This window comes from Rosa chinensis, chromosome 3 (genome assembly GCF_002994745.2).
Source record: "Rosa chinensis cultivar Old Blush chromosome 3, RchiOBHm-V2, whole genome shotgun sequence".
In the NCBI taxonomy this organism is placed as follows: domain Eukaryota; kingdom Viridiplantae; phylum Streptophyta; class Magnoliopsida; order Rosales; family Rosaceae; genus Rosa; species Rosa chinensis.
This window is the reverse complement of record NC_037090.1, coordinates 26,843,473-26,856,873: the sequence shown is the minus strand read 5'-3', so window position 1 is coordinate 26,856,873 and position 13,401 is coordinate 26,843,473. Positions and strand designations below refer to the sequence as shown.

The 13,401-nt window shown below is 37.6% G+C and overlaps 1 protein-coding gene across 2 annotated transcripts; it reads left to right on the top strand.

Annotated features, from left to right (window-relative positions):
- Positions 1 to 9,170: 9,170 nt before the first annotated feature.
- LOC112192849 (zinc finger A20 and AN1 domain-containing stress-associated protein 8) lies at positions 9,171 to 11,647 on the top strand. Of its 2 annotated transcripts, none has more exons than XM_040516577.1 (3): positions 9,171 to 9,435; positions 9,588 to 9,689; positions 10,816 to 11,647. In XM_040516577.1, exon 3 carries the CDS (start codon positions 10,826 to 10,828, stop codon positions 11,339 to 11,341), a length of 516 nt encoding a protein of 171 aa, XP_040372511.1. In that variant the 5' UTR covers positions 9,171 to 9,435; positions 9,588 to 9,689; positions 10,816 to 10,825; the 3' UTR covers positions 11,342 to 11,647. The 2 variants fall into 2 exon arrangements, with proteins under 2 accessions (XP_040372511.1, XP_024188516.1); XM_024332748.2 differs by having other exon boundaries at positions 9,176 to 9,435; positions 9,588 to 9,635.
- Positions 11,648 to 13,401: the final 1,754 nt, after the last annotated feature.

Below are 13,401 nucleotides of genomic sequence, written 5' to 3'. Positions count from 1 at the left end.
GTGTGAAACCTAGGGTTTTGTTGGCGGCGGCGACCGTGCTGTATCCAAACCAAGGCGACGACGAGAAGATGGAGGCATCCTTGGTCGGCGTCGTCAGGTGCTCTGGAATTTTGTTCAACGGCTCATTTTGAGGCGATACGGCCAAACCCGGCCCTGAGAAATTCAAGGCCTGGGGCCAAGAATAAAATCGGGCCCCTTTATATAAATAAAAAATAAAAAAATAAATCTTTATATAAAATTGCTCGATTTGCTCCATGATTAATGAGCCTTGGGAGTTGTGAATTGAGAGGAAGAAGAGAAGAGTCAAAAGATGAAGAATCTGCGGAATAAAAAGTGTTAAGAGCAACTGGGCTAATCTCCTTTATTCTCTTTTATTGGCCCAATGTTGTATTCCTTCATTTTGTCAAGCGACAGCAGCTCCCATGTGAACTACTCTAACCATGCTCTTTTGTCTAGTTGCAGGGCCCCAATATGTTGCCACACGTGAATTGCCCAAGAATGGACATTCTTTTTTGTCTAGTTGCAGCGGCTTTTTAAATTCCTGCTTTTCTCGTAATTTGATTCCCAGCAGAAAGAGACCAAGGTCTTAAAAATCGATAATTTCGGCGAAATTTTTGTTTTTTCAACCTCCCTATATTATTGGGAATTTCAGATATTTCGCGAAACTTTCGAAATTATCGCGAAATCCTCAATATTTTGCCTTTTGTATGCAGCCCAACAGCCAAACTTGGGCCCAAATTGGAGTTGAATTGAGAATAAAAAGCCAATGCGAACCTTGAGATTCGAACCTTGGTTGAGACAGAACAATCCATACATCTCAACCATTCCGACTGAGACTCATACACTTTATTATGCACTAACTTTAAACATATATACAATTTACGAGTCTAAAAACACCTTGCAAAATATTTGAATTTACCAACCATTCTAAATTTAAACCCTTCAAAAAAATTTCTTTATAAATAAAAGGGTTATTATCACAAATGGTACCTGAACTTATCCTCTATTTTATCGATGATACCTGAACTTCAATTTTGATCACAACCAATACCCGAACTTTTCGACTTCATTTTAAATGGTACCTAAGGCCACCTTCGGTCACTATTCCGGCTAAAAAAGCCAAATCTAAAATTTTTTTTTTAAAAAAATCAAGTTCAAGGCAAGTCTATTATCAAAAAATTATCACTATATATGATCGCAACCCTTGAAATCATAAAAAATCATCACTATGATCGCCTTACATGCCGTTTTTAGTCGGAATATTGACCGGAGGTGGCTCTAGGTACCATTTAAAATGAAATCAAAAAGTTTGGGTACTGGTTGTGATCAAAATTGAAGTTCAGGTACCATCGATAAGATTGAGGTATAGTTCAGATACCATTTGTGATAATAACCCTAAATAAAAATATTTTTCATTAAACTCATTATCTTCTGCAACTTCATTTTTTTGCTCCAAATATTTCTTGTGTTCCTAATTTTATATGACAAAAATCACGTATGTTAATACTGAATATTGATTCTTAATTATTATTTTTGGTAAATAGACATAATAAAAGTAAATTATTTTCAACTATATTACACATAAACTAGGATGTGTATATTACACATAAACTAGGATGTTTAAAAGACTATAGGTGTAATTTCATGTTTCAAATTGTGTTCCAATCCATATAACATCAAAAGTTGAGATGTATTAAGTTAAATGTCAAAAATCTTTATTTTGTTAGAGCATATGAATTTATCTTATTTCACTACAAATCCATATGCAATGAGTTTGCTCAACATTTTATTGATATAAATACAAGAGATAATTGATCAAATAAGCATTTCTTAAAGCTTCATTTCAAATTTCCATATTTTTATATAGATTTCCGTTGTTTTTTTCAAATATTTATCGAAATCGATATTTCCATCGAAATTTCAGTTTCCGGGACCATCGATATTTCCTCGAAACTCGATATTTTGGTCATTGAAAGAGACTAAGAGAGATTTGGGACCCTGGGCCATCACCCTACCTGCCTTGGGCCAGGGCCGAGCCTGGTTACGGCTCCGAGTTGCGGTGGCTTTAGGCTGTGGCGGCGGTGAGGGTGTGGTGTTTTCATTCCTGGGGGTGACAGGCTCCGGTCGCGGCGGCTAAAGGTTGTGGCGGTGAGAGTGTTGGATTAAGACATCGGATTCGATAGGCGGTGTGTTCCATGGTGCTGTAGCGCTTGGATTCTCGAAGGAGTTTTGGTGGAGGATATGAGGAGACGCCTCTAAGTGTCACTTGTTGATTCCAGGTCGGAGGTCAGGAGGTTCTCTCTTATCTTCAACGATGGTGGAGGGCAGAGGGAGGTCGCTAGAGCGATGAGGTTGGGTTGCTCTCTGGTTGGTCCTTCCGGCTGAATCTTTGGGGTCGAATGGTAGGGTGCAGGATTGACCTTGGGCCTCAGCTGTGATGCCCCGGAAATTCGTAATTATTTTCCGAGGAATTTCCGGAATCTAATTTATGGTTGTTGGACGGTTTCGTGGCTCGTGGATGGAGCGGAAGCGTTTCGGACGAATTTCTATTTGAAAAGTATGACTTTAGGGGGGGTTCAAGGTTGACTTTTGATACGTTGAGATTCTCCAAAAACTTTCTTCACGAAAGTTGTAGAGCGCGTCGATACGAGTTCGTGGACATGTGGAACGCGGAAATCGGAGTTCGTATGAGAAAGTTATGAGCGTTTGAAGTTTTGTGAAAGTTCTATAAATAGGAGTTTCCATTTTCGGAAACTTACTATTTCCATTTTCAGTTTTACCATTTCGGGAAAATCAGAATCCTCCGTTCTCTCTCATCACCCGCGCTCGACCCTACCCGAACCTGGTGATCCGACCCGGCTTTTCCGGCGAGCTCCGGCCATCTCTGGCGACGAGACTTTCCAGATCAGCTCGACTCCTCTGTGCGCTCCTCCCTGTGGTGTCCTCTAGTGCCGATTCTCGGTGGTAGCGGCGATAGAAGGCGGTGCAGGTTGGTGTTTTCGGACCCGGCCGAAAAACACAACTCCGGCGACTTCGTGGCTTCGTGCTTCCTTGGTTGAGTTCATAATAGGCTTCCTTGTCGATCTATGGTGTTTATTTTGATCGGTTTACGTGGAAATCGGTTCAACTCAGTTGGGATTACTGTTCACGGCTTGTGAGGTAGTTTTCGATCCCTTAAGCTTGTTTTCTGACTTCGATCCAGTTATGAAAGTTCACAAGCATGCTTAGATGAAGAACTTTGATGTTGGGAGTTTTGTGAAATATTGAGTTTTGGCCGGCGGCGGTGCGCCACCGTCTGTGGCGGCGTTCCGGAGGTGTTCCGGCCACTTAAGGAATTGTTTTTGTTATAATATATGTTCTACTCGTTGATACGAGCGTTTCGATATATAATATGCAAGTTTTGGAGTTCGTATGGAATTGTTATGATTTTTGCAGTTTCATACGGATCGATTATTCTATCCGTGAGGATTTGAGCGTCCGATCGACTTGTGGTTTGGTCACATCGATCGTGGACGTATTCCAGAGACTTTGGGAGGTTTCGGATGTGGTTTCGCCTCGATTGGCGCCACTTTGGGGATTTTAGTTCAAAACAAGGGTTTCGGACTTAAATCATTTGTGAATCGTTACTAATTTGAAATCATTGGTGATTAGGTGCTTCTAAAGGTGAATTGGACGAGTTGTTGGTGATAGTGTTAGTTCGATTCTGTATTGAAGACGCAGCGGGATTCTAAGGTGAGTAATCTCACGAAGTTCATTCACAAACGGGAATACCCTTATCGTTTTGAGAGTTAATTAGTTAACTACAAACTATAGATGGTATTAGTGGCATTTCTGAGTAGATGACTATGTGTGTGTGTATATATATATATATATTATGGGATGTATATATATACATACGTATTCATGTATTAGTAGATATATGTTTACATGAAATATATATGTTTTGGTGGTTTGTGGATTTGTGAAACAATATGCATGAAATGATGCTTTTTATTGTTTTGGGTTGTGGCTTTTGGAAAACAATTGGTGGGAAATGGTATTTCTATTGTTTTGAAAAGTGTTTGAGGATTTGAGAGTCACAGGTTGTGATTTCTCCTTTTGGGTTGATTTAACGTTTTGATCTGACGACCGGTGGTCTGAGGATTTGAGAGTCACAGGTTGTGATTTCTCCTTTTGATTCGATTTAACGTTTTGATCTGACGACCGGTGGTCTGAGGATTTGAGAGTCACAGGTTGTGATTTCTCCTTTTGATTCGATTTAACGTTTTGATCTGAGGGTCAAGTTGGCCTAAGGATCCAGGGTTGCAGGTTGCATCCTCATGGCAATATTATATCATAAGATTGAACCTTGGCCGGGTGACAGGTTACGATTCAGTTAGAGCTCTAGTCTGTCTGCCATCGTACTTTAGGGATCTAAGTAGGTTACTTAAGACTCCTGGGTACATATTTTGTCCAGGTTGGACCTATTTGCTGTTTTGTCCAGGTTGGACCTAATTACTGTTTTATCCAGGTTGGATCGATTTATCATATTCTACTTGTTAGGTTAACAATAGGTATGATTTATTTGCGTTGATGCTTTGTCCAGGTTGGACCTATTTGTTGTTTTGTCCAGGTTGGACCTAATTATTGTTTTATCCAGGTTGGATCAATTTATCATATTTGAATTGTTAGGTTAACGATTTATATGATTTTGTCACGGTGTGACTTTCGTTGTTCCTTTTGGGAAAAGAGTATTGTTTTTGGAAGCATGGTATGTTTTCTTTATTCGTGAGTTGAAAGGTTTTCCTCGTTTCTGGCATGAGTTGTGCATGTGTGTTTTGAGTTACTCATACGGGCTTGCAAAAGCTTACCGGGTTTGTTGTGTGGCAACCCGGTACACTATTCAAACGGTGTAGGGGTTAATCCTGCAGGTTAGGAAAATCGAGGTTGAGGCAGCGAGCTAGCAGCTTTACGGTAGGAAGCCATCTTTGTGACTTTACCTTTGATAAGAACTTCCGTTGTATAGTTACTCTGAGCAGCCTTTACGTTTTATTTTGTTGTTGGCAATTTAATTCGTAAGCTTGTGTAATATATAACTCTATGGAGCGAGTGTATATTAACTTTGAGGGTTCAGGGCATCAATATCTGTGTAAGTTAAAGGGAAAAGATTTCAGGTAATTTGTATTGATGACTGAACATTCACGCATGTATAATTATGGGATTATATATATATCGATTTTTCTTGTGTGTAAAATCAGGGGCGTGACAGTTTGGTATCAGAGCGTAAGGTGCATATTTGGTGACAATCAATACTCCTCGAGTGATGGCCCGTGTGCAGCGGATCCCCATCTGATGCTCTTCGGTATTGATATAGTCATTGGGTATGCAATGAGCATTGGATTGTGAGTTTTCAGGGTAGTGTTGGCTTAGTGAACAAAGTGTAGGAGCTTAAGGTAGCTTCTAGGAGTTATAGTCTTTTGAGGAATGAGGACCTTTATATTTAACTCGAGATTTACGTAGGGGATAGAATTGTATCTTCCGACGTTGTGTGTGGTTGATTTAGTGATAGCGATGACTTATACTTGTGTTTGAAGATTTTACAAGTATTAACCAAGGTTGCTATGCTCCTTAGGTTATGGATTCACAAGGAGGACGAGCTAGGGGTCGAGGTAGACCCAGAGGCAGGGGTAGAGCCAGAGGTAGGGGCAGGATTCCTCCTCCTGTTTAAGTGACGTTTGAGAATGATATCGAGGCATCGAATGTTGGGCTGCCTATCCCACCTGTTGTGGAGGTTACGAATGTTGTGGATTCCTTACTTCTATTCAACAACGTACGAAAAGGTCCTTGATTTTGTCTAAGCCATTGTTGAATTCTTTCCTTGGAATAAATAGAATAAAATGGATTGATATTGGTACGATCCGACCTATTATCAGAGATACCGTGCTCTCCAAAGAGCAACTCTTCTCAAAATCTCAAAAAAAAAAAAAAAAAAAAAAAGTAGGGTGTTGAGTTGGAATCCCATTCTAACTAAGAATTCTTGTGGTTACGGAGGATCTAGCTATAAGAGAACCAGGAATGGAGAGCTTTCCCCCTTTTACACCCGACTCTTTGGTCTTAAGAATGCTAGTTTTAAGAATGAGTGATTGCCCTTCTCCAATCCTTACTGCCCAAACTGAAAGCGGACAACTAATGAGGTCCACTTATTGAACAGGGTTCTATGGTCGGTTTGCAACCCCTGGATGCCGAAGTGTCCAAAATCAGAAAATTCTGAACAAAATGATTTCTCTTAAGGAGCGACATTTAGCTTTGTTACGGTTTTCCTGCAGCTGCAAAACTGATTGAGCATTGTTATGGGAGCGGCAACCTTCTTGGGTCGACAACTCTGGCATAGTTTCCTCAAGGAGACCTTGGTAAGCATTTGTCTACTCTCTTTGCTTAGCATCTACTCAACCAATAGAGATCTAAAGCTAAGTTTCGATAAGGTAACGTTATGGTGGTGGGCTTTTGGAGTTGGATCAGTGATGGTGTTTTTGGAGAGGGAGCTAGATGCAATAAATTCTTATCGAGGCGGTGTTGCATAGGATAGAAGGTGTTCGAGGTCGTCCCTACTGGAGCTCTCACCAGTTTCCTCTCTTTCTACCTTGCTGCTTCAAGGCTACAACTTAGAAGTGAGTTGTGTCGATATTAGAGACTTGATTGGGAGCGAGTGGCTCAATGGCATCTTCTTCTCAAATATGTTATTAGTGGCGCAGGTGGTTGTGGTCTCCTCAAGGGCTTTTGGTTGCCTTAGAGTGATATATTGCAGCAATAACAACAGTAGTAGTAGTGGTGGTGGTGGATTGGCTAGAAGAACAAACTATATTTGGGCTTTGGCTCTGTAAAATACTAATTCTCCTCACACTATTCATCGACTTAGTAACAGTGTTGGCTTGGCTATGAAATGATGATTTTGCCTTTCTTTTCCGCCCTAGGTATAAAAACCTTCTTCAGCTTGCGCTCGATCTTCTTTCTTCTCTCTCGCTCTCTCTCTCAAATCTCGATCAAATCAGTTGATCGAGATTGACCCAGCTGCACTGCTTTCATCTTACAGTTTCGGTTGTTAATTGACAAAGACAGAGAGAGAAGAATGCAAAGGTTAATTTCTAAAATAGGATTATGCCATTTGTGATCATTGTTCAAGTCGAAAGAACAAGTCTCCTGTAAGTAAATTTTGTTAGTTCTTCTTAATTAGTTTATGGGTTCGGTGATTGGGATTAGATTCTATACTAAAGTTTTAGTCTTGATTGCAATTGGGTACTTTTGCTTTTGTTCTTTGATTTATGCTATTAATATACCATCCCAAACGAATTCCTTCGATAATGTTCCACCAGGTCTTCTACTCAATCAGCTTCTTTTGTCATTTATCCAGTTGTCTTGATCTCTCTCTAATTCACTTACTCCAATTCTTCACATTTCAAGCCTCAAATGGTCATTTTCTTCTCAATGCATGGTTTCTCATAAAGAAAAGGAAATGAGATAAATATAGATGAAACATAATGAAAGACAAGTTAAATTTCAAGGTTTTGGGGCACAATTGCAAAGCAAATTGTGACACAGCAAGACGCTCAGCACAAATGAGAAATGTGTGGCAGGCGCTCCATAAAAAGATCTTGACTTTGTTTGGAATCTTAAGACTCCATATAGTACTCCAAACATTAATGAAGTGAAAAATATCACTTCGCCCGCTACTACTTGCTTTCACAACGATCTACTTTAATTCCATTCCCAACCAGTAGTTCAATTTATCAAATAGTGTTTATTTTCATTATAGTACCACACTACAACATCTCCACCACTTCTTTCACATAAAGGAATAGCTAAAATTTTCTCAGCATCCATATGAAGAAAATGCTCTTTAGTAAACTCACTATTCCACATACATGGTTTGGATATTAGTTGGTAGAGTTTTTCTATTGGAACCTCCAAATTTACTCACTTGACCTCTATGTTTTTTACACCTCCTATCAAATTTTTAAATACTAAATTTACTCATTAAACCTCACTAAAGTTCCTCAAATAACCTCACACATATAATTTACAAACAAACTAAGATCTTTATAATAAAAAACTTAGTCATTTCAATGATTTAATTACTCTATAAATCTTAATTACAACTCCATTCCTTAATCAGACAACATAAATCTCTTATCCAATAAAAAAAAAAATCAAACACAAGGTATTGAGTTTTAAAAATTAATAAAAATAAAATAACATGAACTATTATGTGATTTTTTTTTATTTACTTTTTCTTTTTTAGCTGTGCAAAAAAAAAAAAAACAGATTAATAATTTTTACTTAATGTTTCTCTATTTTCTGTACCGCATGATTAATTATTTAAATATTTTTTTTATTTGCTAGCTCTATTTTTTTTCTTCTTTTTGCAAATATAATGGATAGATTTAGATTTAGGTCATAATACAATTTATTTTGTTCTCCTTGACCAATATGCGTTCAATATGCATATCATACTTTTTTATCTTAATCATAGTTTTATTTCTTATTAAATATCTATGAATGCTTTAATGAATATGTAGTGAAATTGGAAAATGAAAATAGATAGGGAAAATAATAAAGAATGCAATATAATATTATTGAATTGGAAAGTCTAGAGAAAATAAATATAACAATTTTTTTGGTATAATTATTGTCCTTAATAGTCATTTTATAGTAGGTTATATATGTCATTTAATAATTCAAAATAGAGTAAGGTCAAGTGAGCAGATTTAGAGGTCCCAATAGAAACTCTCTAGTTGGTAATAGTTGCATTAGGTTCCATGAATCTCGGAGTTACCACCCAAAAAGTCCATGTAGAAAGTAGTCATTTATCTCCCTAAATCTTGATATTTTCTCCAAGACGCCAGAAAGAGATAAATGATTCGATTGTCTTCTAATGTTTAAAAAAAAGAAAAAAAGAAAAAAAAAAGGAGTCAACTGTTAAAAAGGTTATAGATAGTAGAGATAAAATGTTCGATTCCCCTGCAACGATTTAAAATATAAAAAAAAAAAATTAAACAAATTAGAGATAGAGCCAGAGTCTTCCAGATTCCTATGCTCTATTAAGTTAATAAATATGACCCATTAACTTAACGGGTCGTGGACTTCTTCCAAGTCTAGACTCCTTTCAACAGTTGAGGAGGAATGGCAATACCACGTAATTACGGAATCCTGTAAGGGTCGGTATTGTGGCTCCACCGACCCAGAGCGGAAAAGCTTTTCGCTGGCAAGGAAAGTTGAAGATTTAAATAGCCACACAAGACCCCACGGAGCCCCCCCAACCCAAACCCAAAGCCTCCAATCTCTCTTTATCTCTTTCTCTTTCTTTTTTGTTTATTTTTTTTTCTTTTCTCCCCCGATTTTTTTTTTTTTTTTTTTTCAAAATTATTCTTCGACTATCTCGTAATAATCTCCCGGATTAGGGTAACAGAATCACGCCCCCTCTCTCCCTATATGTGTTTGAATTTGATTGATTAGCTTGTCTAATCTCTCTCCAGTTCGGGGTTTATGAATTTGATTTCGCTAGTTATGAATTAATTCTCTCTCTCTCTCTCTGTCTCTCTTTTTTTTTCCAGGAATTATCTGGTTCGATTTTGTGACTGAAGATCGGCCAAGGCAACCAGGTGAGAGGTTTCGTGTTATCTGTAGAATTGAATCGATTGTGTCGTGGTTTTAGGGTATAATTTCTTTACTGATATGCATAGCTGATGAGTTCTATAATTTTTATTTTTTTTTAATGAGTTGTTGAGTCGGTTTTTATGTTTGTGAATTTTTGTGTATGAGGGCTCTGATCGTGTTCAATGAAATTAGGGTATCGTTCCTCTGTAATTAGCGTCTACTATTGATGGGCTTGTTTGTTGGATGAAACTGAACCAGTTCACATTCTATTGAAGATGATGGTGGTAATTATAGGAAACTTGTGTCTTTTATTAGGGAGTGTATGACTCAAGTTGGAATCTTTGGGAGGAGTGTATGTTTTGAACTCAGGACGTTAGATTTGGGCAGGGCAAGTTTAGTGGGTGAATTAGACATGTTGAAAAAGCCCCAGTTTTTATTGCTGGAAATCCCTTTTCGTTTGAAACTCGGGGTTGGATGTGGCCTTTCTATTCTTGAGAAGGTTGTAGGGAGAAATCGAATTATGAGCGAGTTTATTTCTTTTGGAGAAGTAGGGGTTTGGTTATATCATTCCCCAAGTTCTTATGGAAAGAGATTTATTTTGAATCCTACAAAAAATTTAGCTAAATTGGAAAAAGTTTAACCATTTGATTAGCATCATATTCGTTACAATTTTAACCACCACAGGTGGTCGAGTTGGTAAGAGCCTCCAGGTGTGGAACCCCCACACCCGGGTTCGAATCCCGCCGACGCTTATTGGAGTTAAATCCCAATATATTCTTGGTGGCCAGGGGGGAGGAAGCGTTCTGACAAGATCCCCCGAGCACGGATTAGTCTCTGGGCCTAGGAAGCCTTTGAGGACACCGTGTGATTGACAAATCAAAAAAAAAATATTCATTACAATTTTATCCTACAGATTACATTTGTTTACACATTTTCGATGACCAAATGATCATGAATTTGACTGATTTTTTATAAAGACAATTCTTGCATAGGAATCTAAAGAATCAATGGTTGTTCGATTAGGTTGCACATTAATAAAAAATAGTAAATATAAAAATTCTTTGTGTGTGTGTGTTTGTGTATGTTTTATTTATATATACACATATTTTTTTCATTTCTTTCTTTCAGTGGCTAACTAATGAATGGTCATTATATTAAAAATTGCGTTATGATGTTGTTTTGCAGATTAACAAAGATGGACTCTCACGATGAAACTGGATGCCAAGCTCCAGACCGCCCCATCCTTTGCATTAATAACTGTGGCTTCTTCGGAAGGGCAGCTACAATGAATATGTGTTCCAAATGTTACAAGGACATGCTTCTAAAGCAGGAGCAGGCCGATCTGGCAGCAACATCCATTGGTAGCCTTGTGAATGGCAAAAATAGTGGCATTGGCCCTGTTGTTGCTAATGCTGTTGATGTGCAAGCTGGACAAGTTGAGGCAGTGGTTATTTCAACTGAGCCATCTTGTGGCTCATCCTCAAGCAAAGTTACTGATGAGGTGAAAGAAATAGCGGGACCAAAGAGATGCACTACTTGCCGAAAGCGTGTTGGTCTAACTGGGTTCAATTGCAAATGTGGAAACACCTTCTGTTCAACTCATCGCTATTCTGACAAACATGACTGCCCTTTTGATTATAGGACTGCTGGTCGGGATGCTATTGCTAAAGCCAATCCTGTTGTCAAGGCAGAGAAACTTGATAAGATCTAGGAGTCATGTGCTGAAGTGAAGATTTATGTATGAAATGATGACGCTTCTCTTTCTTGGCTTGTTCTCTTGTTAGGTCCTATGGTAGAAATGCTTAAGTCATGATAACGAGGCCATCATATAAGGAAATCCTATATTCCTTGTTGGTGAAATATTCCTTTGCTTGTTCCAGTGTGTAAGTCTTTGGATTGCTGGTTTGATGAACTTCGTTGGAGTTATTTTGCTATGTATTGCCGTTTGGTATCCATTCCTTTGTGGCAATTAAATGGAAATATGTAGTTTGCAGCTTTAAGTTTGGTAGTTCTATCATTTCTATGCCGTTAGAGTTTCTTAAGTAGTTTGTTCAGCACTTTCAGTCTGGTTGTTCTTGCTCATCTTAGATTTGAATTTTGACTTCATTTTGTTAGTGCTCATATATTGTTGGCAATGACTTTGATGTAGATGTCTCTCCTGACGTATTTGGTTGGGAGCTCATTGAGTGGGTAAAGAATTCCCACTAAAGACTTGTTTGGTGACTGCTGTCTTTTTTATATGTTTTGCTCATCATATACATGTTAGGTTGGGTTGGAATTCCTCCCAACATTTTGGGTTGAAAAAATAATCTGGTGTTAAGTTTGGTTTTCGTCTTAAGGACTGCTAGTTTTACACCTTTGGGATAATATTTTTTAATTTATTTTCTTGGGCACCCTTTGAAGGTTTTGGAGGATGAGTTCTGTAATAACTGATGAATGGCATATTATCTTTTGTCATGTCAAATCAAGGATTTAATTGTGTTCTTGAATTCTTGTTTATATGTTCGTTGCATTGTTTTATACAAGTTGCATCATTTTTATTTCTTTTGAGATTCCTTGATAATTTTTCCGTATCATTCATGGGTGACTTCAGTTTATTTTTGGGTCTGTTAGTGCTTCCAAGGTCATTTGCGATTGCTAGGTACTGGGTCCAGCTGTTCTAGTGTTCTATTTTGATGGTGGCTACCCTTTCTATACTCTTGGACAACTTCATTATGGGAGTTTGAGTTGATTTATTTTATGTTATTACTGAGTGGATCTTTAGATTTTGTCATTGAAAGGCCCTTCCAAAGATTAGTTTGACTAGTATTTGTTTTTCTTTTGGTCTGAATTTGACTATTGGCTTTCTTGAATATTTCTTTTCGACAAAGGCTTTTTTCAATATTGAAGTATGTGTTATAACCATGAATAATTTCATAATTTGGATATATTTGCTTTCTGACGTTGGGAATGCAGACAGGTGACAGGTCTGCGCCATGCTGGTATATAGTGGTGGCTCGAGTGCCAGAGGATTGGTGCATGTAGACTTGGAACACCATTTTGTGTTTGTTTTAACAAACCACATTACCCCTTCATAAGTAATTTTCTAATGAACATGTGTATGGAAAGGAGTGTGGTTTGTATTTACTAGTTCTCTCTTCTAAACTTGGAAGTCTTATGAACAGTCAAAAGTGTGCTTTCTGTTTTGCCCCTGCCAGCCTGCCCTCTGTGTTGGTTTTGACGGTATCGCCCCTCCCTCTGTACTTGCTAGATTGTGGAATGCATCTGGGGCAACACGGGCCAGCGTTTGCACCTAGAAACTGGTAGTATAACTTGTGAACAACCCAAAATCTGTTGCATTGATCATTGTGAAATGTTTCTTGTTTTCCTTCTATGGATTGAAAGACGATCATATGTATATAAGGATCAAAAGAGGACATCTTTAAATTCTTAAAGTGAGGATGTTTTTATTTTTAAGATTTTTTTTAATAATCACAATCACTCATCATGAATCCTACAAAAAATTAGTCAAATCGGAAAACATTTAACCATTTAATTAGCATAATGTTCGTTTTAATTATATCTAACGAACTACATTTGTTTACACAATTTTGAGTGACCAAATGATTATGAATTTGATTGATTTTTTGTAGACTCAATTCTTACATAAGAATCTAAAGAATCTAACGGTTGAAATTATTGAATTATGTCATATACTAGTATAAATTGTAAAAATCTTCAAGAATTATGTCATATACTAGTATAAATTGTAAAAATCTTCAAATTCTTAAA